Source organism: Oryzias latipes, chromosome 13 (assembly GCF_053564925.1).
Source record: "Oryzias latipes strain Hd-rR chromosome 13, Olatipes_Hd-rR_3.1".
In the NCBI taxonomy this organism is placed as follows: domain Eukaryota; kingdom Metazoa; phylum Chordata; class Actinopteri; order Beloniformes; family Adrianichthyidae; genus Oryzias; species Oryzias latipes.
The window spans coordinates 4172165-4197898 of record NC_136249.1 but is presented as its reverse complement, the minus strand read 5'-3'; the positions used below and the strand labels follow the sequence as shown (position 1 = coordinate 4197898).

At 46.0% G+C, this 25734-nt stretch overlaps 1 protein-coding gene across 8 annotated transcripts; it reads left to right on the top strand.

Annotated features, from left to right (window-relative positions):
- Positions 1-218: 218 nt before the first annotated feature.
- Positions 219-17769, top strand: cuedc1b (CUE domain containing 1b). Of its 8 annotated transcripts, XR_013647133.1 has the most exons (12): positions 219-410; positions 3417-3998; positions 5357-5484; positions 7297-7423; positions 10750-10999; positions 13286-13351; positions 13455-13535; positions 13620-13713; positions 13798-13856; positions 15192-15249; positions 15631-16985; positions 17081-17596. XR_013647133.1 is itself a non-coding variant. In XM_011483025.4 (11 exons), coding segments are annotated over exons 2-11 (1170 nt in total). In that variant the 5' UTR covers positions 219-410; positions 3417-3692; the 3' UTR covers positions 15632-17769. The 8 variants fall into 8 exon arrangements, 6 of the variants coding, with proteins under 6 accessions (XP_011481327.1, XP_020564176.1, XP_078785730.1 ...); XR_013647134.1 differs by lacking the exon at positions 13286-13351; XM_011483025.4 differs by having other exon boundaries at positions 15631-17769.
- The last annotated feature ends 7965 nt before the right edge of the window (positions 17770-25734 follow it).

Below are 25734 nucleotides of genomic sequence, written 5' to 3'. Positions count from 1 at the left end.
TTGAGATGAAATTGGGTACTTTTGCATAATCTTTCATAGTCCATTTTTCTCTAAATGTACAAAATGCACATGTTCCTACTTTATAGCTTCAGTAATATCCCAAATGCAAGGTATTTATTTCATTTTTTAAATATATATTTCATGTATTATTGGATTATTGTATTATTACACAATTTGTAATTAAGACATAAAAACAGACTTTTGTTTTGAAAGTGAACAATCACAGCTTCCACTGGTGTTTTATTTTGAAGGCCACCGGTGCACTTCCGGGCTGGTGAGTTTGGATCACTGTCCCTCAGCGGGTCCTCCCGGTACTGTCCTGCTCCGACTCGCGGTCTTCCCTGAACGCTTTCTGCAAGACTAAGGCCCCCGAGCCGGGAGCGGCTCCGTGGCTGGTCGCTCCTCAGCAGGTGAGACAAACACGGACGGACGCCGCTCTGCTCCCCCCCGGCTCCGAGCGCGGGGCTCGGCGTCATGGTGGTCCGGTCCGGGCAGCTGCCCCCACCGTCAACACAACGACGCCGCGGCGGGAAAGTGGGTCAGCTTGTTTTGTTGAACGGAAATGGTTGTTTTTCGTCCTTCGGGATCGCTTCGCTGCGTGCGTCGGTGTGAGGACGTAGGAAGGCCTTACCGGACTCGGAGCACCGGCCGGGTCTGGTTCTGATTAGTTAGCCGGAAGCTAACACGGCGGCACCGGAGCCGTTCTTGCGACGGAGTTCATAATGTTGAACGCCGTGAAAAACGTGCGTGGATTTCCTCCCCTGCGGACCGTTAGCCCGCCTTGAGCCGCTCCGGACCGGACCGTTGGTCCGTCTGGAGCCGCTCCGGAACGGACCGTTAGCCCGCTAACATAATGTGCTTCGGGTCGAACCCAATCTATGATCAAACCGAACGCGACCCAGTGTCCAGGAGTAACGTAGCGGGGAACACATGACCGAACAGTGATTATGTATGTGTGTGTGTGTGTGTGTGTGTGTGTGTGTGTGTGTGCGTGCGCGCGCGTACGTGTGCGTGACGTTTCCACGAGTCCTTTGTTTAGTGCGGAGCAGAACCGGAGCCCGCGGTTCTAGATAGCAGGACTTGATCTGAAGGTCAGAGCTGTGAAAGTGCAGAGGATTCCAAAGGAGACGAGAGTGAAAGATTCCAGAGCTTCTTCACCAGAATTTCTGTGGAGCTTCTTAAGTCACTTTGACCTTTGACCCCATAGTGGTGAACACAGGAGGAGGCGCTTTAAAGAGGAGGTGTGGTGGTTTGAGGGGCTGCTGCAGGTGGGACGGCGTCCCTGCATGTGTGCTCCTCTATCCAGACTGATGGGAGGTTCTGGTGGTTGAAGTGGACCAGGATCCACTTTAGCTCTGTCATCCAGCAGAAAAAAACCAACACGATCATAGCGGATTCCATCAATGATCAAAAATGCTCAGGAACTGGACAGAAACAACCAGCTTTTGTGTCCCTGATGTGAGAATGAGTCCATTTATTCAAGAGAGCCTCTCCTTTGTTGGAGTTCTGCATTGAAATTCAAACCAGATTCAGTTGAATCCTAATTGGGATCAAGTCAGTATTTTATAGGGGTGTGAACTGGCAAGAGTCTGGTGATCCGATACGTATCCCGATATCGTACCGGAACACTTTTTCTTTCTTTTTCATAAAAAACACGACTTAGAAAAACTCTACCTGAATTTCAATACGTCTCCCATTTTAATAAAATTCTCAAATTCCGTTTATTTAACGATGTTAAGCACTGCAACTGTATCTCATATAGAAGTTTTGCCCAAACAAACTCATAGGGCTTTTATTTTGGTAACTTTAAATATAGAAAGGGAACAGTCAGCATTGTCTGATTTCAACAAGAAAATTCTTCTTCTCCTATGACTGTTTCTTAACCAATAAGGTTGTAAAAGTATGATTGAGTCAATAAAGTGCTGTTTATTTTCAGTATCGCTTAATGTAGCTTCTCCAATATTTTTAAACAGTTCAGGAGTCTGAATGGAACTTCAAATATAAAGGGGGGAACAAACAAAGTGATGATGAGGCAGCACGACAGGATGAAGAGCTTTAATGTGGCTAAGATGCTTTATTTCCATGACAGTCTGCTCTGCAGCTGCACTTTCTCACACGTGGAAGTAAACACGGACTTTAACGCTCATCGCCACGACGATTGGACACATCACTCTGATCTATCAGAACTAGAATCTATTGCTGGGAGGTTCTGCAGAACTTTGGCCCGCTTTGCAGACAGCATTTTGTCCAAAGAACCACAATCCGTGTTTTCATACGATACTGACAGCAACATGGAACAGAGTTTGGGTTCTGTATCCATTCTAAGTAAAAACAAAGTCGTTCATGTCTGATAGCAACAGAACCAGCTGCTTCTCTGAGGTCTTGTAGTTTTGTGGTGTAGAGCTGCTCAAAGAGGCTCCATGTTCTCTGCTGCCAACTAGTGGTTGGAGGTTGAAGTGAAGACAAGAGTCAGACACTGAAGGACGCTCAGAAATAATTAAATGAATATCATCCTGACAGAATTTGGAATCCAAACAAGTATCATCAAATGGACTATCGCGATATATAACACCCCTAGTATTTTAGCAGTGATGCTCGGCCCCACGGAAAGAAGGGAAAACATTTTGCCCTCACTGACACCAGAACCTCCGTTCTGAACCAGCACCGGTCCAGTCGGGCATCTGTGACAGCAGCAACGCAGTGTCTTTCAGGTGATCCTTGACCTGTTGTCTGCTTCAGATGCAGATGTTTGTCCAGATGTTTTTAACCTTTTGGTGACTCATCTCGAATTTTCTTACAGACTGCTTCTGTCAGATGTGAAACAATTCTTTTTTTAGGAGATGTTTAACTGTTTTAAACCGATGTAAGGACCATTTTTGAATGAAGGCGTCCCAAATAACTGTGTGGACTTCTGTTCATTACATTTGTGAAGCCCAGAAGATCTGTCCACAGGTGGCGCTAACACTGTTTTCTTCACAGTCCAGAGGATGTGGAGTCCTTCCTGTTTAAAAGAAAAATGACTTATATTCTTTAAGAAACTTTACGCCATATTTCACATCGAAAAGGCAAACCTCAAGCATTTAAACATAAGAGAAACTACCAAAATCAGAAAGCCTGAACATAGAAGTTTTCTAAGGAAGGTGATGAGCAGACATTTGTTGGGGGGCAGAGCCCCTGTAGTGATGCGTACAGAAAGAATCGGAGTGCAGACCTGAGGAGCTCAGTCGGGACATGTGGTGCTGGAGACGGTTGGACCCTGCCGGGCAGGACGGGTCCGCCATACGTGGGCTAACCTTTGCTGAATGTTGGGAACAGGTCAGCTTTCTGACAGAGCCGGGCTTCTGTGGGTGACCCCGATGAAAGGAAGTAGCCCACATGCTGCTTCCTGCCTCACTTCCTGTCTGCTCTCTCTGCAGGTGATGACCGCGGGGTGAGAATGCAGCTGTCCTCTAACCAGCACTGGAGTGTTATTGGCTTCGCCCCTTTGGCTAGGCTCTGAGCCGTGCTCGACAACTATACCCAGCATCAGCACAGGTCCTCCTTATTCTGCGCTCCATCAGGACACGGCCATGCTGGACTCGGAAAGCGTCAGGGGAAGTTAGAGGAGCTCAGATGAGCGAGCAGCCGTGAGCTCTGCTGAAGACGTCAGAGGAGCCATCCTGTTGGTCGGTCGGCAGCACCACGGCCAGAGCATGACCAGCCTGTTCAGGCGCAGCAGCAATGGAGGTTCTCGCAGCGGTGGGGGTGGAGGGGGCGGCGGCACCCCGGGACAGCTCAACAACAGCAGGCCCAACCGGCAGGTCAGACGGCTGGAGTTCAACCAGGCCATGGAAGACTTCAAGACTATGTTCCCCTCCATGGACTATGAGGTGATTGAGTGCGTGCTGCGCTCCAACAACGGCGCCGTGGACGCAACCATCGACCAGCTGCTGCAGATGAGCATCGACGGACAGGGCTCCGACGACAGCTCCGACTCGGATGACAGCATCCCAGCAGAGGTCAGGGGGAAGGCTTTCAGCTCGGGACCCCCTCCACACTGATCAGAACCCGTAGTCAACTTTACACCTTAAAAAATAAACATAAAGTTGCTTTGCTGACGCTGGCTGATCTTCAGAGCGCAGCGGATCTGTGGCAGACCACCAAACATTTAGTACAGACCGTGGAAAATGCTCAGAATGAGAGTTCAGGATTAAATTAGATAGCAGAGGTCTTCCTCATCCCCGTTAGAGGAAGCACAGAGTTTAAAATCCATGCCACTCTGACCTGAAGAGAACTCCTATAAACCTCTTTAAAACAGATTTCTTTTAGGAGCATCATTTAGTGTGGAGTTCCATCTGGATCTGAACACAGCGAGTTCCTGAAATACTTTTAACCCTTGTGCTGTCTCAGATGACCCCCCCCCTTACATTGACGTGTTCTCCCTACCATGACAAAGGTGGATAAAGGTGGAAAGATTTCATGTAATCCATGGACACCAGTGAAGATCACAAATCATTGAAGAAAAAAGGTTTAGAGCACTGTCTAGTGGGTCTAGATGACCCAACTCCCAATGATAAAGTGGCTACGATAGCACAAGGGTTAAGTCATCTCTCTGTTAGTTCTGCCGTAAAACCTGGATCCCCGGTGGATCCTGTATGATTCCATTACAGGCAGGAAGTGTGGGCGCTGTATGGAGAGAAAAAGGGGGCATTTGAGGACTGGATGTGAGTGCCTCGTCGTCCTGGCCTCTGGACCTCACCGGTCCACAGAACCAGATCTGCTTTGAAGTGCAGCCCCATATCATTTCTGTTTTGGTGCAGATAAGGTGTTGATATTTGAAGACCTGTCGTCCTTCCAGCTGTGACGGCTGATCATGGACTCTTTGTTCTGGTGAAGTCCCTCTGAGCTCCTTGGTGACGCTTCTATTCAGGGTTGAGCACCACGGAAAATCACTGGCCTATAAACAAAAAGGTCCTCTTGTTTCTAAAACCAGAACTGCATTTTGCCTCGTGGCATTCAGACAGCAGAAGTCCAGACGGATGTAGGTCTGGTGGTCTTCTCCTGGGCCCACTGGGAATGAAGACCAGGAAGAAGGACTAAAACATTTCCCAAAGTTTTTAAGTCTTACATTTAAATGGACAAAGTCAACAAGGGATTGAAACCATGAATACCCTCCAAGTAATTCTCAATGTATCAATGGGAAGACGTGTGACCACACTGCAGTGCATACCACTTGAGATACAAGCAGCTTGTATGAAGGTTAATTGTGGTTTTGTGTGATGTTGACTCTGGTGGAAGGTGGAGAAGACTGCATCCAAAGGATGTCAGGCCTAAGGCTGAAGACGATGGCACTAAACAAAGATGGTTTTCTTCCCAGATTTTAGAGCGAAGTCTGGAACCTGATAGTTCAGATGAAGAACCACCACCTGTTTACTCCCCACCATCGTATGACATGCACATTTACGACAGGAAGTACCCAGAGGCTCCGCCTACACCGCCGCCAAGGTGAGAAGGAGGTCTTGTCTTCGTTATGAGCTAATCCCATTGGTGCTAGTTCTAATGCAGGAAAATACATGTTTATTTTTAAAGAATTGATCTGTGTATTGGTGCAAGATAAAGATACTTTGTTGATCCCAGCTTGGGAAACTGGGTTGTTGCAGTGTCAGCGTTAGGCTCAAGATACAAACACACAAACAATGGGTGACAAGAGAGAACAGATCAATCGATCAGAAATAGAAACATCAGTGAAAAACAGTTGTATTGCATGACAGCTCTGGAGAAAAACAGACAGGCTTAAATGAGTTTATCTATTGCAAATGGATGACGAGTTCTAGAGTCCAATGGAGTGAGGTCGGAATGGTCTCCTGTAGCGGTTGGTGTGACAGTGAAGCTGCCCAAGCCTCTATGAAAAGGAGCTCCACTGACTGTCAAGAACAGGATGGAGAGAATGCTCCGGATTATCCATGATGGATACCAGCTTATTTAAAGTCCTCCTCTCCATCACAGCTTCAAATGTGTCCATTTTACATCCGATTACGGAGCCAGCTCTTCTGATCAGTTTGTTCAGTCTATTAATGAGAATAACAGACTGGTAGAAAATCTCTAGCATCCTGCTGCACACGTTGAAGGACCTTTGTGTCCTCAGGAAGTAGAGTCTGCTGCTGGAAAAAGACTGTTTAGCAGCTAATATGAGGAGGAGTTCTGGCCCTCACAGACCTGTTACTACTTCCTTGAGGAAATTGCCCAGAACGACACAAGTGGATTGGTCAATGACCTGAAGAGAGCTGGGACCACAGTAGCAAAGGTTCTGGGTTAAACTCCCACAGTGTCCTAAAGCGTAACCAGCTCATGTCCAGGCCCGGCAAAAGTCTGCCAGAGACCATCTGGATGGTCCAGAGGACATTTGGTCAAATGAGACCAAAGTGAAACTCGTTACTTGTTGTGTTTGGAAGTGGAAGAATGCTGAGAATAAACAGCATTCCCACTGTGAAACACGGGGGTGAAAACATCATGTTTTGGGGTTGCTTTTCTGAAAGGGGGACCGGACAATGGATCTGTGTTGGGTAAAGCATGAGTGGGGGCATGTATAGTGAAATCCTGGGCAAAACCATCAGTGAGAGCATGGAGGATAAAACATGGCTGCATCTTCCAGTGTGACAATGATCCTGACCACGTCACCTGGGGGACAAAGGAGTGGCCACGTTAACAGCATTTTAAGGTTCAGCAGTGTCCCAACAAGCCCCTGAACCTCAATCCAATAGAGAATCTGTGGCCAGCGATGACCCCAAAACAGCACCGCTCTTGAGGAGATCTGTATGGAGGAATGGACCACAATGGCAGCTATAGTCTGGTAAAGACTTGGAGGAAACATTTGACCTCTTGTCACTGAAACCAGTTACATTTCAAAGTGTTGAAGTGAACATTTGTTGATAACCAACTGCTTATTTTCTGCACCATTATACAAAGTAATATGTAAACCGATCTAACAATGGGATTTACCAGATTCTTTTTTTTGTCCGTCTACGTTGTAGTGTATCTATGAAGGACATTACAGACCTCCTCATTTTCGAGGGAGAACTTACTAAATTATTTACTGCCAATTACTTTGTTGGCCTCACTGTTTGTGTCCAGTTCCAATAAACTGTTGATCTGTCTAAGAGCTTTAGGCTCACAAACTGAAAAGGAAGAGGCCAAGCATAGAGCTTTGTGGTACACCAGCACTGACTGGTGTGCAAGACCTTCTATAACACTACTGATGAGGCCACCTATGAAGGTGATTGGTGAGGAGCTGCCAGTGTTGTCTGTGAACTCTTGTAGGTTTGAAGCTCCTGAAGCAGAAGGCCATCAGCAGGCTCGGAGCTACAGGAACTGGAACCCCCCCCTGCTCGGGAACCTTCCAGAGGACTTCCTGAGGATCCTGCCACAGCAGTTGGACAGCATGAAGGTAACCGCTGGGAAGGGTTCACTGGGGTCATTTGTGGGAGGGAAACCAGGCGATCCTGAGGGCTTCTTCATTTGGTCCAGTCCCTTCCTCACAGAAATGGAACATTTCTGTGTTTCTGACTGCTTTTCACTAATGTCAGTCAGAAAGTGACTGTTCGCACATGTCCGGACCACTTGTATTTATGTTAATGTGTTAAGCTGTACATGTTTTACCCTAATATTAGGGGTGTGCCAAAATATCTATATGGTGATATATCGTGATATTTAGTCCCGTGATTGATTCTCGATGCGTCTTCGTCAAGTATCGACCTTTTATTTACGTTTGAAGACCCTGTAAAACGTTACATTAACCATCCTTTGGTAAAACGATTCTTCAGAGGGTCGATAGGGGGCGCTTGTTGTGAGATTGGCTGTCGCGGGCGAACGAAGAAGAATACACATTCAAACAAAGATGGCGGAGGGGAAAAACAAGGAGAATACTGAGAGCAGCAAGTTAAAAGACGTGCCAGCAGTACTGAAGCTGCATCAACGGAGTTGTGTGAGAAAGCCGTGGTTGTTGCTGGCCTGAATCCGACACAGCCCGGCATGGATACCTTTATCCAGGAGAAGCTACCACCGTCTTCTGCCAGAGCAGAGGCAATAACAAACGGGATTGCTGTTTACATGAACAAGGGGCTCCGTCCCTGCAGCAGGTGGAGAACCAGGGGTTTGGGTTTTTATTGAATGCATCAGAGCCACGCTTTGACATTCCCTCTCAGAAATACTGAAACAATGATCCCTGCACTGTACGCCCAGACCAGAGCTATGGTTGACATGGAAACAGCAGAAAGAGGGGCATCCCTGCCCTTAGACCCCCCTTCTCCTCAAGAGGTAGACGAGCGACTTGAGGCTAAAAAGCCTGTGGTTCTCCAGAAAAACATGAACATATAAACATACATCACATGCAGCTTTTCCCCAAACGTGTTGTTCACAAAGATGTTTACTTTTCAGGGCTCCAGACTGCGAGCAATTGGTCGCATTTTGCGACCAAAATTTGAGAGTGTGCGACTGAATTTTACATCCAGTCGCACATGCGCAACCAGCAAATTTGCCTCCCCCACCCTACGTATTTTTTGATACATTAAACTTGGAAGGGGCACGTCAATGATCAATGAAATAATCAATGAGACGCGAGCGCACACGCACGCAAACACACACACACACTCGCGCACATACTTATGAAACGCGAGCACGTACACTCTCGCGTGATGCCTGTGTGTGAGGCGGCCACTGCGTGTGAGAAGAATAGGGAAAGCCACTGTGAGTGGCTAAAATGCGTGGAGGGGGAGGGGCCTAGAGATAATCGAGCGCGCGTAAACATCTGTGGGAAGGAAACGGAGACAAATATCATCACAACCTGATATGTGCGTCTGAGCTATGAGCAAGCGAACTATTGATTCGTTCTTCCGACCTGCAGCTAGTGTACCAGTGCCAGAGTGTACAGCAGGGGTCTCAAACTCGCGGCCCGCAGGCTATTTGCTGCCCCCAAGATGATATTTTGCGGTCCCCGCCTTAATATGAAGGTTTAATGTTACTGCAGCCCGCCAGTTTGTATGAATGACACTTTTTCATTGTCGTGTGCGGAGATGACCAACCAATCACAGTGGGGTAAATGACTCTTGGGGGTGTGACAATGACAGGGCTTGAAAGCAGGAAACCTGACAGCCCCCTCCCTCCCCGGACCACATTAAGGAGTTCCTTACTTTCCTTTAGAACGTATTTATTCGCTCGTAATTTTCTAAATACATGCAGTCCGTGCTGAACTTTTCTCTGGGCCGCACAGAACCGGAGGAAGGTTTAGGTTTTGGTGACGGTTACGGCGGCGCATCAAACGGTTATGCACGGCTGTTACGGCAGCTCACCGTCCCGCGGGAGTCGGGTCAGCTGAGGAGAATAAATGTCCCACGCGTACATGCGTGACAGCTAACGGGGCTTGAACTTTAAACACGCTCGAGCAAAAACAACATTAGTCTTAGACACACTGAAAATACGTGGGGAAAATGCAACGATAGACGTGTTTCAGACGAACCGGCACCTCGCCTGGATCGTTGGGGACACCAGGCGGGGGGGCTGTGAGATGAAAGCGAATCTGCAGCAAGACTGAAAGAGAACAGGAAATTGGAGTTGTCCTTAACATTCAATTTAGTTTTAATATTCTTCTCCCCCTTAGTATGATCTGTGTTATTATATATTTTATGATTATTTTAATGTTTTGTGATGTATGTAGCCTTTTTTAATGAATTGGTATTTTAAATTATTTTAATTAATCACTCCACTACAAAAACCATCAGGACACATGTCCCATAATGCATTGTTTTGTAGTCTGTAGGGCAGCTTTCAGTCAGTTCAGTTTCCAGCTGTGTCCGGGTAGGTTTGCCCCTTGCTCCCACCCCTTTCTCGCTATATCTTTGTGATGATTGACAGGTGATGTTGGAGCAAAAACAAAAATATATGTCTCACACCAGGTGATCTGTGCAGCGTCGAGTTCACCTGGGTGATCTCAAACACGCTTATTGTGCATCTTGGCTGCACCTATTTGGTGTCACAAAGATAAATTTCCATCCGTTTTCTTTACTTATTTGTACTGTCATGACAGCGATGGTGCTGTCAGTTTACCTTCTTGTTGCATTTTCAAAAGTGAAGAATAAAATGTGACACTGAATTTGAAACGGCACATTGTAATTTCTGCATCTATTATTAAAGTATTTATTAGTAATACAGTGGAAATTAGTAGATTTGGTTAGCAGGTTGATTTACGGTATGCGCCCCTAAATTTTCTGGTTGTGCCCCTAAAATTTTCAGTTATGCGCCACTGTGCTGCTAGTGAAAAAAGTTAGTCTGGAGCCCTGCTTTTAGATGCACTTTAAGTTCATGGATTTTATCCCTGGTCATTTATTTTTAAAGTAGTTTATTTCATAAATAACTTAAAGGAAAGTTCCTAGCTACTTGATTTTTGTTTCCACCACATTTGCACTAAATGGTTCATTTATTTTTAACAAAGACACTAGAATTAGTTCACTGAGTGAATATCTGATTTACAACTATTTTTTAAATAATGCGATGGCTATGGCTTTGTTTTTCAAGAGTTAATACCAATGTGCCTGCAGCTACTTGACTTATTCATTTTTGATCCTGTTTACAGCAATGTTGTACTAAATAATGGCTGCTGTTCATGTTCACTATTGTTGAACATTGTTCCGTCTTTTCGGGTGTGCTGAAGGTCTTTCGGGTCTTGCAGCTTTGTTGCTGTGGACTGCAGATCTCAGTGACTTGTCTGTCTTTCTGCAGAGCTTACAAAGCAGCCCATCTCGCCCCTCATCCTCCTCCTCTTCGATGTCCTCCATAAGCCAGCGGGCATCTCGCTCTGGGTCTGGAGCTGCAGGGAGCACTGGAGGGCTAGGTTTGCCCGGAGCTGTGGGGCAGGACGAGAAACTGAAGCAGTACCTGGAGGACGAGCGCATCGCCCTGTTCTTGCAGAACGAGGAGTTCATGAGAGAACTGCAGAGGAACCGCGACTTCCTCATGGCCTTGGAGAAAGGTAGAGGTTCAGCCGGAGTTCATGTTGATGTAGAAAGAGGAGCTTCATGGTCCAACCATGGAAGACTGGGGAGGTTTTCTGTTGGAGACTTTTTTTCAGCACCGAACCGGCAGTCTGAAAAAACCACAGAGGTTGAGCACCCAGAGGTGTTGCAGTTCCGACAGGTTTAACTCTGCAGGGTCTGGAGATGCTCCTGAAAGAACTTCAGGATGTCAACAAGTTTGAGCCCTTTAATAATGGAAATCTGGCTGGCAACACCAAAATGACACACACTCTTTGAGCTGCTGTAACTCTTCAAAACATAACATCCAAAACGAGAAGAGCTGCTTTGTGCCGTTATGCAGCACTTTTCTAACAAAGGGTTTACGTTGGTTGTGTGACTCTAAAGTGTTGCATATCAGTGCAAGGCTGGTTTTCTCTGCTATAGAATCGGAGGGTTCAGGGTTAATAGAACTGAGACATGTTTTGCTATTAAAAACTTTCTTGATAAGATTATATTTCTTGCTAGACAGAAAATAAGACTTTTTTTTCCCCTTTAGATTGAGTTTGGTAGAGGTGTGCTGTTGGAAGTTTTTCTTGAGGAGCTTTAATCTTTGATAGTTTCCCAAAACCCCGCAGAGTCTGTCTGAGAACTGACCTTCTGCAGCTCCTGTAGTCCTGTAGTCTGACAGCTGATCCACAAGAAACCAGAGAACATGTGCTGTTCACCAGAGAAGCTGTCACGGAGTCTGCCTCCGCCGCCGCCGACGGAGGGGGTTTCATCACCTGTGCTTGTCTGCTAACGAAGCCTCAGAGCTTCAGCACAAGCAGCCGTAGCGCTGAAACAGAGCTGTTCCTGAGTCAGTCCAGTTTGTCTCCTCACTGAGTCCTGTTTACACGTTTACCTAGACCAGGCCCCGCCCCTTCAGACAGCTCCTCCCCCTGGACTCCAGCAGTGGGTAACATGTCACCTGCTTTGAATTGGAGGCAGCGAAAGGCTGATGTCCCTTTTGTACAGTGCTTCTCAATTATTTTTTGCAAGGCCCCCCCCAGGAAAAAGAAAATGTTTTGCGCCCCCCCTAACCCCCCACACACACACGCACACACCCCCACACTCTTGCACGGTGACAATATATAGGTTAGGATCTATAAACATTGTGTAAGTATACCTAAAATTGTATCTTTTAACATTAACAAAAGAAAAACAGAATATAAATCTACTTTCAACAAATATTAACTTTATTTAGCCACACAGAAACCCTGTAATAGTCTAAAGCAGAAAAGAAGCTTAAATAGTAAAAATAGTAAAAAATCTTTCGGTCTTTTATTTAAACTAGAAACATTTTGACCAACTGAACCATTTGATGCTGAGAAACATAATTCAAACAATAAATATTAAATGTAAATTGATCTGAAACATTAAAACAGCAGCACCAATATATTTAATGTTTTTAGTCTGAAGAAATAGATAAAAAACAATGTGCTGATTTTTTCTTTCTAAATGAATAAACAATGGATTGTTTATTTCTGATCTCATAAAGTGCAGCTGTTTTCCTGCATTATCTGCTGTCTGTATGTCAAGTACTGACACCAACGAAACCACAGGCAGACAAAGAATACACTGATGGAAAATAAAGACGTCACCAAAAGGTCTACAATAGTTCATAAAGAATGACAATATAAGCATGAGCTGAGTCATCTAAAGGCACATGATGATCCTGGTGTTGCACTTTCCAGCTCTCCGTGTGCCCCATTCCACCTGCAGCCTGTGCCCCCCACCCCTCCCTTTTCGTTCTCACACACGCAGGAGACGGGAACACGCAACTGCAGGGACGGTAATTCACAGTTTCAGGCTTTTACAAACTCTGTGATAGAACAGATAATAGGAAACCAATAGTGGACCAGATTTTTTTCCAAGCACTGAGCCACTGTCACCATCGCCCCCCGTTAAATTTGCGCCCCGGGCAATTGCCCGCATTACCTGTCCCTAAAACCGCCACTACTGCCAGGGGGGCGCACCCCACTATTTGAGAAACACTATTTTAATAACAGAAACTTTCAGAAACACAGATTGACAGAAGTCTTTGATGATGCTAAACTGTTGGCTTCTTAAAATGTTTTTAGGTTTTTGTCTGTCTTTAACTGGAGCTTAAAATCCAGAAACAGAAAAATGTGTTCTGCTGCTCTGAGGACTTTTTTGTGTGCAATTGAATGAATGAGCAGGCTCAGACGCATGTTGCCGTTCTGCTGCCCATCCCTGTAGCATCACGCCATCGGCCACCATGACGTTTGCTCTCTCCGTTCTAGATCGCTTGAAGTATGAGTCAAAGAAAGCAAAGTCCCATCACTCATCCAGCTTGGAGAGTTTCCCAGGTAGATATCGCTCATTCAGCTTTCTCTGGTTTCTGCGGATCTGCTGCGACTCGGTTTGTGTGGTTGTGTTTTTTGTGTAGTCAGTGCTGTTGTGTGTCTACAGGGCATCAGTGCTCTGCAGCGTCAGTGGAGGCTGCCTCAGAGGACGCCCTGTTCAGGGACAAGCTCAAGCTCATGGGCAAATGTAAGCTGGGGTTACTGCGGCCACCTCTGCTGGGGCCCGGCGGCGTGCCGTTCCGGTGGTGATCCAACTGTCTTTCTCCTGCAGCAACACGGAAGAAGCTGTTTGAAATCGCCAGGACCTTTTCTGAGAGGACCAAGAGGAGAAAGGCAAAGAAGCGGCTGCTCCTGAAGCATCATTTGTATCCTTCACCAAACACCACCTTCAAGGGTGGAGGCCGTTCAGAAAACCTCACTGAATGAACTTGCCTTAACTCTGCTGGCAGACTGGGAACCGCCAACTCTACAGCCAACCTTCTGGAGGAAGTCGAGGTGAACCCGTCTGGTAAGTGTCCATCCCGGTAACTGCTGCTGTGCACACACCGTATAAAAACCTCATACAGGTTTTAACTGTCACTGGGAAAACAACAAAAAAAAAAGAAAAAGGAGTGTTGACGCTCACATGGCAGGAGAAGGAAAGGTAGCACAGTGACTCCAAGTGTCAAGGACTGGAGTGAGAGCCTCACAGTACAGAACAAGGCCGGCACTCTGGAAAGGAAACCAGTCAGAGATGTGTCTACAAACCCTGAACAACTGCCAACACACCGGTCAGTGACTTGGCCAAATCAGGAATCGTAGTCTCAACAAAGACCATCACTGTAGCTCTGCACTGGACTGGACCGGAATCTGCCCTTCTGCAGAAAAGACCCCTTCAAGCCACAGGACCACCTGTTGGAGGAAGAAGGGAGAGGACAACCCAAAGAACACCCAAACATGGTGGTGGAAGTATGATGCTGTGGGGGGAAGCTTCAGCGTGTCTGTAACTGAGAGGAATCGTGAAGAATTTGAAAACACCAAGCAGTCGGCACCAAACTGGGTCCGGGCCGTCACTTTGTCTTCCAAACCCACGGCGCTCCTGGTGAAGAGCGACCTTCAGAAGACCAAGGTTAGTGACAGGCCCACACAAAGCTTCAGTCCCATAGAGAATGTGTGCAGTAGTAGGTCCGTGGCAGAAGAGGAGCTGTAGAGATTTGTGGTCTGGGCTTCCTGAGGAGACGGCAGAGACTTGTTAAAGCTAACACCTGCAGGCTGTTAGCATGATTCACTATTAGCATTTCACCCTGCCTGTTTTTTTGCAATCATTTAGTTTCTACATGCTAAGTCAAACAATAAAGCTGGGATGTTAGAAAAAGCTGTTGCACCTGGGAGACGGTTTGAAAGGCTCAGATGAGACAAACCGGAATGTTTCTGACGCCCACGCCGTTTGTGCATGTGCCGCAATCAGGAGTGATGAAGAGTCTTTGTCTGCAGAGGCAACCCTGGCATCAGCCGGCTGGGTCTGAGTTTGTCCCCGAGGGGTTTCTCTATCAGCTCCCTTTCTGTCCACACACGAGGAAGGAGCTGCAAATCCAACCATCTTCTGCCTCCACCTCAAGACAAGTTCAGAGAGTCCGCATTCTGGGGAGTGCATTCTTTAAGACCCACGAGCCTCACCTTCACGTGTGTTGGTGGGGAAAGCTGCTGTGCCTGAGCCGCTCTCCTCAGGAGACCCTCCAAGCTCCACGTCATGCGCCGTGAAGCCAGTCCCGACACAAACTCTGACGTGAAAAGTGTCACAGCATGACGGTGGAAACGAAAGACACGGTTGGAGCTGTGAGGCTAAACGCTGCTCTTCTTTCAGAGGACGACGCTCGGCCCAGAAGAAGCAACCCTCAGGAGGAGGCGGAGCCTGTGTCATGGTGAGTAGCCCCGCCCTCCTCATAGACTCAGTACGGCTTTAGAGGGGAGGGGGAGTCAAGTGTCTCCAGTGATGATGGTGAAAGCGTAGGCCAATGGGGGGTCCTACCCCAGGAAGGGTTTCCTTTAAACGTAGTGAGACCTTTGAAACAATCCTGAATAAAAAGTGACCTTTCTACCAGAACCGTTGGAATTCCAATGTGCCAAGATTTGACGTGTGCTAAAATATGACGTGTGCTAAAATATGACGTGTGCTAAAATATGACGTGTGCTAATATGTGCCGTGTGCTAATATTTCAGTTCTGATCCAAAGTTCTGATGGGAGGTAAGACAACGAGTCTCCTCTGATGTCCTGAAGCTTGTGTGATAACTTCTCTCTACAGATTCTCCATATCTACGTTTCCATGGAGACGCAGCGTGAAGCATGGGTGGTGCCTTTGCAGTTCTTCCTGTCCAGACTGGCCCCGCCCTCATTCCAGCTGTACTGACGTGAGGCTCTGATTGGAACCTGCCGCCTTCCTTCCTGGGGGAGGAAGCAGCTCTGACTGCATCATCTCTGCATCACAACCCACAGTTACTTTCCAAATGAGGGAGCTGCCCTCCCTGCATTAACGCTTTCCTGGAACAATGCTATTGCAATGATCAGATGGTTCCTGTTCCTGAACCGGCTTCCTCTTAAGTGTTCTCATCTTCCTGAACAGCAGACGATGTCTGCTTCCTCCAGCAGATGGTAGCATTTCCTCTGCTGCACATTGATCTTCTGAGCTTGTACGGGTTTGGTTGTGTGGTCCTTGGATGTTGTTCTGCTTCCAGAGTCAGGATGCTGAATGAAAGCAAGAGCGTCCTGCACCGAGTGTGAATCTGCGGTTTTAGAACACAGTCCGAGATAAACCAACTCCACAATTTCTCCAGAGACCTGCAAGGACAGGAATTGTGAAAACCAGCCTCAGATGAATGACGACAGAGGAAAAGTGAGGTTAATGGTCTCGTGTAGCGGGACCACCAACCCAGCCAGTCCTTGCGTTGCACGTCTTTGTCACGGCTCCATTCAGCTGGATCCTTTCTGCATCGTCTGTCTTTCGTTTGTCCGTCTTGTCAGAAGCGCAGCAAACCGTGGATCTGCAGCCACACAGTCTTTTGTAAATCTGTTAGCTGTGCATTCCTGCACATCATCAGCCCTCCACCACTGTGCCTCTCCGTTGTTTGTCCTCTTTGGCGTGATGCGTCTGCAGAATGTCTTCCCACAAGTCTAGAGGTCGTTCAGGTGAAGTTTTAAGAACCTGTCATTCTTCTAGAGACCTTTGTCAGACTTCTCTCACTGGGTCACTTTGTGATTCTGCTGTCACAGTTCAGCTCTGGAGTTAGTCTGGTCCTCCCTCTGCCAGCTGGAGGAGGGATGCCTTTCCTCTTGTGAGCACGCTTTCTCTCCACAGTGAACCCCAGACTGTTGATGTCCACAAACACTCTGCAGCTCAGGATCAGGATGGACTTCAGCTTTACTCCTGCTACTTTTTCTACAGCTTCTGCCCCAACCAGCTTGTTCCTCTGAGGTTGGTTTTCTCTGACCAGACCTGGAATCCCCTTAAAAGGCTCGGATTGATGACATGAACACAACTGCGACAAAAAGAGGGCGACGACGTGGGAAATTGCTCTTCATATGTGCTGTTCTTTTAAAGATGAAAATCTTTCTAATAGAGCGACAGCAGCTTAGAGCCTCACAGGAGACCAGGTCTGGAAGGTTAGTGGTTGAGCACATTCTTCAAGCTCTTTCTGGTTTGAAGAAGCATCTTAAAACGTTTCAGAAGGAAAGAGGTAAAACCCAAATTTGTTCAGTCTACCCCCAGAATACCTGCCTCAGAGATGAAGTTCTGGCCCCACCTTGGTGAGCTGCTCAGTCTTCAGAAGCTGTGTTCTCTCAGGGAAACCCAGAGCCCTCCTCCGTCAGCCGTCCATCTGCACTGCCGTCCTCAGCAGAAGTCTTCCAGGACTCGTCCACCTTTAGCACAGCAGCTCACTGCCGCACGGGTGACGGCGCTCCATCAGAGCCACGCAGCATCCAGCCGGAACGGTTTCACCCAAACCTTGCTGCTTTCAATCCTGGGGAGTGTTTGTTTGATGTGGTTTGTTTCCTTCAGACTCAGGAGGCCGAAGGAAACTGATGTTCAGGCTGTTTCTGCAGAACTCTGATGGGTGGAGCCTACAGATTAAGGGTCACCACAGCTTTGACGTGGAGCAGAGACTGTAGAATCAGAGAGAGTGGATGTCAAGGCTGTGGCTGGTTCTGTTCCAGCTTTCATCACCGTTTCCAACTATCAGAACATGCCATCATTAAAGCCTTTTTATGAAACACCTGTGCTGTTTTGACTTGGTTCTGTTCCAACCCGCTTTAGCTTCACGTCACTGCTGGCTGTAACGGATCTGAAAGAACACTGCAGGACTTCCTTAAACACCCAAACAAAATTGGGTTTTTAACGGTGTGCCATTTTTCTGATGGACATAATTAAAGAAAATTGAGTCTAAAATTCAATTTCTGTGTATTTATTCAAGTCTTAATTCAGGAACAGATGGAAAAAAGCCTTTGGAAAAAGCTTTCAGCAGTGATGTAGAAAATATGCTGGGCGGGGCCACAGTCTCCCTGCTCCGCCCCTTTCTGATCATCCACAGTCAGACGCAGATCTGATAAACTTCAATGCTCTCTGCGGCTCTCAAGTCCTCTGGCAGAGTTTTCCATAACTGTTGAAAAGATGCTTCTCCGTAGGTTCTGGTTTTTACAGTTGGAATGGTTAACAGACCTGTGCCAGAGGATCTCAGGGTCCGTGAGGGTTCATACTTTACTGAGAGATCAGCTAAATAAGAAGGTGCAAGACCGTTAAGACATTTAAAAACTGTTAAAAGTATCTTAAAATCAATCCTGAAGCATATGGGGAGCCAATGCAGGGATTTTAAAATTGGGGTGATGTGAGCTTGCCTCCTGGTCTTTGTAAGACCTCGTGCAGCAGAATTCTGGAGAAGCTGAAGGTTTTAATGTTGGTTTTTGGAAGACCAGCAAACGGGACGTTACAGTAATCAATTTTAGTCATGATGAAAGCATGCGTTTGCATCTCAATATTAGCATAAGAGAGTAGTGGGCGGACCCTAGCTATATTTCTAAGATAAAAACCAGTTGAACCACCTGTTTCAGATGGTGGTTTTTGACTCCAAGTTAGCTTAGAGTCAAAAATAACGCCCAGGTTTCTGACTGTTTCTGAATCACTTAATGAAAGTTCCTGTAGCTTCAGAAACTTTCTCTCTCTTGGCTTCAGGACCGATAACTAACATTTCAGTTTTTTCCTGGTTGAGCTGCAGAAAATTATTTGCCATCCATAGTTTCACATCTAAAATACAGTTAATAAGTGCTTCTATTGGTCTTCAGGAGACATAGCTATGTACAGCTGGGTATCATCAGCATAGCTATGAAAACTGATGTTGTGGCTCCTGATGACATTCCCCAGAGGAAGCATGTAAATGTTAAAAAGCAAGGGGCCAAGGATGGAACCTTGGGGCACACCACAATTAATTTCATGGACCCCAGAAATGTGTGTGTCCATGCTTACTATAAAGTTTCTCTCCATGAGATACAATTCGAACCAAATTTTAAGTCTGTTTACAAGGATCAGGTGATCAACAGTATCAAAAGCTGCGCTTAGATCTAGTAGAACTAGTACTGAGATCTGACCTGAATCCAAGGCACATCTAACATCATTAACAGTTTTTAACAAGGCTGTCTCAGTACTGTGGTTCGTTCTAAAGCCAGACTGGTTTATGTCAAAAATGTTGTTTTGTAAGAGAAACTCATTCAGCTGAATAAAAACAAGTTTAAAAAAAAAAAACCTTGCTTAAAAATGGCCAGTTGGACACAGGTCTGTAGCTTTTAAAAACTGAGGGGTCTAAATTGGATTTCTTTGATAACGGTTTCACCACTGCCGTTTTAAAGGCAGAAACAAAAAAATCCGTGTGTAGAGAGGAGCTCATGATATTTAAAATCTCAAAAGACCCGTAAAATGATGTAACCCTTGTGCTATCCCAGGCACTTTAACATTGGGAGTTGGGTCATCTAGACCCACTAAACAGTGCTCTGAACCTTTTTTCTTCAATGATTTGTGATCTTCACTGGTGTCCATGGATTACATGAAATCTTTCCACCTTTATCCACCTTTGTCATGGTAGGGAGAACACCTCAATGGAAGGGGGGGGGGGGGGGGGGGGGGTCATCTAAGATAGCACAAGGGTTAAAAAGTGATGTAGGGATGGGATCTAAAAAAGAGGTCGTTAAGGTGCTGATGACTGATAATGGACCCCAGCTAGTTTCTGCAGAGATGACAGAGTTTAGTCAGGAATATGACTTTGTTCATGTAACGTCAAGCCCACACTACCAACAGAGTAATGGTCAGGCTGAGCGGGCAGTTCAGACAGCTAAAAGCATTTTGAGACAGGATGACCCACTTCTAGCCTTAATGTCATACAGAGCCACACCTTCCTCCTCCACAGGTGTCAGTCCAGCGAAACTGCTAATGGGTCGGAAAATAAGAACAACGCTACCCACCTTGCATGACAACCTGAAACGGGGATGGCACACAGAGGAGGAGATCCAACAGGCGCATGCACCTGCCAAGCAAAAGCAAGCTCACTACTACAATAGCAGAAATGGAGTAAGACTTTTACGTCAACTGCAGCCAGGGGACCCAGTGCTCACCAAACTGGACGGACAGAAAGGATGGACAACGTCTGCTGTGGTTCACAGTTCTAGCTCTACTCCAAGGTCCTACGTCATGGAAACAGAACAAGGAGAGCGCTACAGAAGAAACAGACGACACCTGCAGTTCATCCCATCACCACCTAAACCTGTCAGTGAGACCACACACCAGCATATTCTAGAAGACACGCAGGAAGGGGAAAAGCAACAAACTCCTACAACTTCCCCAGGGACAGGTACCGTCACTCGCTCAGGCAGAGTGAGCAAAGCCCCAGTCAGACTAAATTGGTGATTTTGGACTTTTGGGGGAAGATTAGTAGAGACGATTAGTAAACTCTGAAATATGTATGCTTTCTTTGTTGATGTATGTCAGCAACTGTTTCAATTAGATAAGACATTTTGCTGGAGCTGCTTTGAAAGAAAAGGAGGGTAAGACAAAAAGGAAAAATGTTAATCTCAGGTAATAAGTTAAAGCCTAAGATAGATAGATAGATAGATAGATAGATAGATAGATAGATAGATAGATAGATAGATAGATAGATAGATAGATAGATAGATAGATAGATAGATAGATAGATAGATAGATAGATAGATAGATAGATAGATAGATAGATAGATAGATAGATAGATAGATAGATAGATAGATAGATAGATAGATAGATAGATAGATAGATAGATAGATAGATAGATAGATAGATAGATAGATAGATAGATAGATAGATAGATAGATAGATAGATAGATAGATAGATAGATAGATAGATAGATAGATAGATAGATAGATAGATAGATAGATAGATAGATAGATAGATAGATAGATAGATAGATAGATAGATAGACTTTAATGATCCCGAAGGAAATTTTAAGTGGCCAGCTGCCCATACTTAAAAACACAATCATTCCCAAAACAAATAAAAACACACTAAATAAATAAAAATATAAAAGGACAAGAAAGATAAAAGCAAGTATGAACAATTAATAAAAACAAGTCAAGTTTCCCAGAAATTCAGCTCAATCAAAGACTAAAGTAAAAGTAAAAGCTCTCAACACAGAGTGTTGTGCAGTCTGATGGCTCGTGGGACAAAAGACTTTCTAAGTCTGTCCGTGGTGCAGCGTTGGGATAAAAGTCTGCTGCTGAAGCTGCTTTTGCTTTCACCGAAGGCCTCATGCAGAGAGTGTGTCACATTGTCAGCCTGAAGTCTGGACAATGTTCGTTCCTCCTCCACTGTGGCCAGCTTCAGTCCCATGATAGAGCTAGCCCTCCTGATGATTTTGTTTAGTTGGGTCAGGTTTTTCTTGCTTGTGCCGCACCAGCACACCACAGCGTACAGCAGAGCACTTTCAATGACTGTTTGATAAAACATACTGAGAAGCTTGGTGGAGACGTTAAAAGAGGCCAGCCTTCGTAGGAAGTACATCCTGGTTTGACATTTTTTGCTGAGCAGGGTGGTGTTCTCTTTCCAGTCCAGTTTCTTGTCCAACACCACTCCCAGGTATTTATAAGACGTGACCGTCTCCACCAGGTCACCGTCTATGCATATTGGCTGGGAGAGAGGGGGTTGTCTTCTGAAGTCCAGAATGAGTTCTTTGGTTTTCCTGATGTTTAACTGTAGCTGGTTCTGCTTGGACCAAAGAACAAAATCCTGCACCAGCTGCCTGTACTCCACCTCATTGTCCTCCTTAATGGAGGCCACAATGACGGTATCATCTGAGAATTTCTGGGTGTGGCAAGCCTCCGTGTTGTGTTGGAAGTCGGTCGTGTACAGTGCAAACAACATTGGGGAAAGAACTGTGCCTTGAGGTGCTCCCACACTGCTGCAGAGTGTTCTGGAACGGCTGGCCCCCATTCTGACAAACTGGGGTCTGTCCTTGAGGTAGTCCATGATCCAGGATATTAAGTATGGCTCCACTGACATACTCGGCATCCTCCACTCCCACCTTCTCCCTATACGCAAACTGCAGTGGATCCTGGGCATGTTGCACCTGGGGCTTCAGCATCTGCAGCACTAACCTCTCCATGCTTTTCATTATGTGAGAGGTCAGTGCAATTGGTCTGTAGTCTTTATTGTCCCTAGGCTGCTTGACTTTGGGCAGAGGAATGATGCATGAGGTCTTCCAGAGTGTTGGTATTGTACCAAGGTGAAGGCTCAGGTTAAAGAGATGCTGGAGAGGACTTCCTAGCTCAACTGCGCATGTCTTCAGGAGCCTGGGCCACAACCCATCTGGGCCTGCAGCTTTCCTGGTCTTCAGTTTCTTCAGCTCTCTTCTTACCTGATGTTCAGTAAGAGGGGTGTAATGTGGGAGAGCTGATACCACCAGTGCAGGTTCATTTGTAGGATGAGGAGGGAATAAAGGGGCACAGGATGAGGTAGGTGTGGGGTTTGCGGATGAATTAAACCTATTAAAATGATCATTTAGATCGGGGTCGGGAACCTTTCTGGCCAAGAGAGCCATAAACGCCACATATTTTTAAATGTAATTTCGAAAGAGCCATACATTTATGTAGTGTCCCTTTTCCACTCTGAGGCACGGAAACTTAACCTTTTTTAAGGTTCTTTATTCTGGTTACTGTAGACCACAACAAACGTCGTACAATTAATTCAGCAACTCCTGAATCTCCCCCGAGAGAGAGCGCTTCTCCCAACTTTATATTCCCCCCTCCCCCTCCAGCCCTCCCATTTCCCTTATTCGGCCCGTAGATGAAACCCATTGGTCCAGATTACCTGACAACCACCTGAACGACAGAACTGAGGGCCAATCAGATCTCTGCTTGATGCGTTCAATGAACTCCAGAACTTTTAACGCGGCCCAACAGCCAAGTTAAACTCAGTCCGCGACAATATGTTTAAAATTAAAAATACAAGTGAATGTGTGCATTTGATGTAATTTCAACATTTTTAAAGCACAATAAGTCTGTGGATTCTTTTGAATAACACTGTTATGCTGTTGCTAATAAATGATGAGTATTTCTCATGGTAGTTTTGCTGATGGTCTAGTCTGGTTGATACGTGGTGAGTTTCTGCTTCGTGCAGGCGTTGAGACTTCAAACGTGATCTTAGGTAGGTCTGAATGTTCTGTAGATGTGAGACAGACTGATCACATGCAGACGGGGAGCCAAACACACACTCACACACTGCAGTGAGTGACGGGCAGTGGGTTTTACGTTATTACAATCCCTGCGCGATTCACCTGCTGCCTGTCCCCCCACCCCCACCCTCTGCTTTCTTCCTCACACATCTCGTCCCCGCTACTGCGCGCTCTTTCTCAGAGACGGGAGCGCGCAGTTTTAGGCACGGCAATTCACAGGTTTCCAGTATCAGTACAAACTCTGTGTAATAATAGATAATAGTAAAGTGACAGTGCTGGCGCTGATTTTTCTCTCTAAGCACCGATACTACTCCGCTCTTCTGGCATCGCATCGCGCCCGAGAAGGACTGGTCTAATGAAAAAAAAAACTATAATTAAAGATTTGTCTGCGAGCCACATGTGACCATCAAAAGAGCCATATATGGCTCGCGAGCCATAGGTTCCCGACCCCTGATTTAGATCATTGGCTCGCTCCACACTGTCTCCTCCAGATGCAGCCCCTTTTTTACACCCTGTGACTGTTTTCATTTGGCAGCGGAGCCGCCATCAGTGTGTGAATGTGTGTGCGCATGGGTGAATGAATTGTGGGGCGGCCGTGGTGCAGCGGTAGGGCGGTCGACCCATGATCATAATATTGCAGGTTCGATTCCCGCCTTGCACGCCCATGAGTCAAAGTGTCCTTGGGCAAGACACTGAACCCCACCTTGCCTCTGGTGGTAGGTGGGCACCTGTGTTTGGCAGCGGAGCCGCCATCAGTGTATGAATGTTTGTGTGAATGTGTGTGTAACTGGGTGAATGGGTCTGTGACTGTAAAGCGCTTTGTCCTTGTAGGAAGAAAGGCGCTATACAAGTATACGCCATTTGAATGGGACTGTGACTGTAAAGCGCTTTGGGCCTTCATAAGAAGGTAGAAAGCGCTATATAAGTATACGCCATCTACCATTCATTCCATCCCACACTTCTTTTATGTTGTTTCTTTTCAATTTCCCCTCTATCTTAGTGTGGTAGGATCAATTGGCTCAGGTGTGGCTTGGAGAATAATTACGAGCGGTGGCCTCTTGGGGCACTATGAAAAACCTTAGGCGGTCACTGGCAGGATGTGCAGCATTTGGCCACTGGGACCGCCCACTTCCAGTTGTATACATACGGTTTAGCCTCACAGCGCCGGATACTCGCGGCCAAAGGGTGAGATCTTGCAGCTCTGCGGATAGCGCGGCTTAGAGCTTTTTTTGTTTATCAGGTGCTTAACAGACAGAGCCTTGGGACTTTCCACTCCCAAGAGTGGAACAGCTGCTGGTTTTTTTTTATACGCTGTTTGTTATACGTGGCTTTTATACAGATTTTTATCAGAAGCTTTTATTGATCCTGCGTGGAAAAGGATCCAGTTTGGACTTCAAGGAGGGTTTGTATGGAGTGCTCGCCGACAGAAATTCGCCAGGGAGGCGATCGGGACATTTTGGGGCCTGGACTCCCCTCATCTACCCAAAAGCGAAGACGAGCGGCACTCACTGCACTGTGCAGCATCTGATTGAACGGCTAACCCCCGCCTGAGTAGCCAACTGGTGTTCTTGTTTTAATCTTGTATTTTTAGGGTTGGTTTTGGGTCACCGAACTGCTGGGACCCGTTGTTATTAGTTTTTTTTAGACGAACTATTCAATTATTGTCTCCAACTTTTTAATGACCCTGTTTTGTTTTGTCACCCGCGCTGAGGACCCAGGTGTCAGTCCTGTGTGTGAGGTGGAGGCCTTCCCCGGTTTGGAGTGGCGTGTCTTCGGGTGAATGGTTCACCGTGTGAGTGTTTTTATCACGTGAGTGGGGTGATTTATATTATAAGTTGATATTTGGGAGCTTCCACCTCTCCTAGGTGCAAAGGTCCGCAGCCCAGTGAACGGGTGTCTGTTGTGTCTATCTTTTTAACTTATTTTTCAAATAAATTATATTTTAACCTTGATCCCTCTGTCTCTTGCTTTGTGCGCCTCCATTGCAAGAAAAGGTGTCCCTCTGGACCACATTAGCTTTGTAGTTTTCTCTATAGCTTCTCAGACAGCACCTCAACTCAGCTTGAACAGCTTTTTTCTTTTCCAGATTCTTTTCTTTGCAGGCTCTCTTTTTCCTGTTGAGAATAAGGAAGAATGTTTAATTTAATGTAATAATATGAAGCCTAGAATTTTTATAAGGCAATTGAGTTATTATTAAAATAACTGTTTATACGAGGAAGTTATTACAGTTTTTCTCAGTCGCTTTAGTGCAATTCTCAGATCAGAAATGAAGTTTGCAAATACGTGTGTGCATTTCTCAAAACAATTTGTACAAACAGCAAACACTATAGATTTCTTGCAAAAGCCTGTAACGTGCTCAAAATCTTTAGTTCATCTCTCAAAACTAAGTCTTTATGTCATTGAACATGTCAGTGCCATCAGAATGTCAAGTCCTTGTGTCATTGTCTACGAACAAGACAGTCAAATGAGTCAGTCAAATGACTTAGTCATGTTGTCAATATAACTGTGTACTTTAGAGGGAGGTTCTGATGGAAACTATGGCTAAAGTTTGGATGACAATTATTGTAAAATATAAGTTACACCTTTTTTGTTTGATTGCAAGAGACTGGACAAGATTCACATTTACACTTTTATTGTTCATATTGTAATTTGTTGACAGACCATGTCATA

Coding starts and splice junctions, on each gene's coding strand:
- cuedc1b (XM_020708517.3), top strand. CDS start 3,693: ATGACCAGCCTGTTCAGGCGCAGCAGCAATGGAGGTTCTCGCAGCGGT. Junction 13,352..13,454: donor CAGCTTGGAGAGTTTCCCAG/GTAGATATCGCT, acceptor GTGTGTCTACAG/GGCATCAGTGCTCTGCAGCG. Junction 13,714..13,797: donor CTGCTCCTGAAGCATCATTT/GTATCCTTCACC, acceptor CTCTGCTGGCAG/ACTGGGAACCGCCAACTCTA.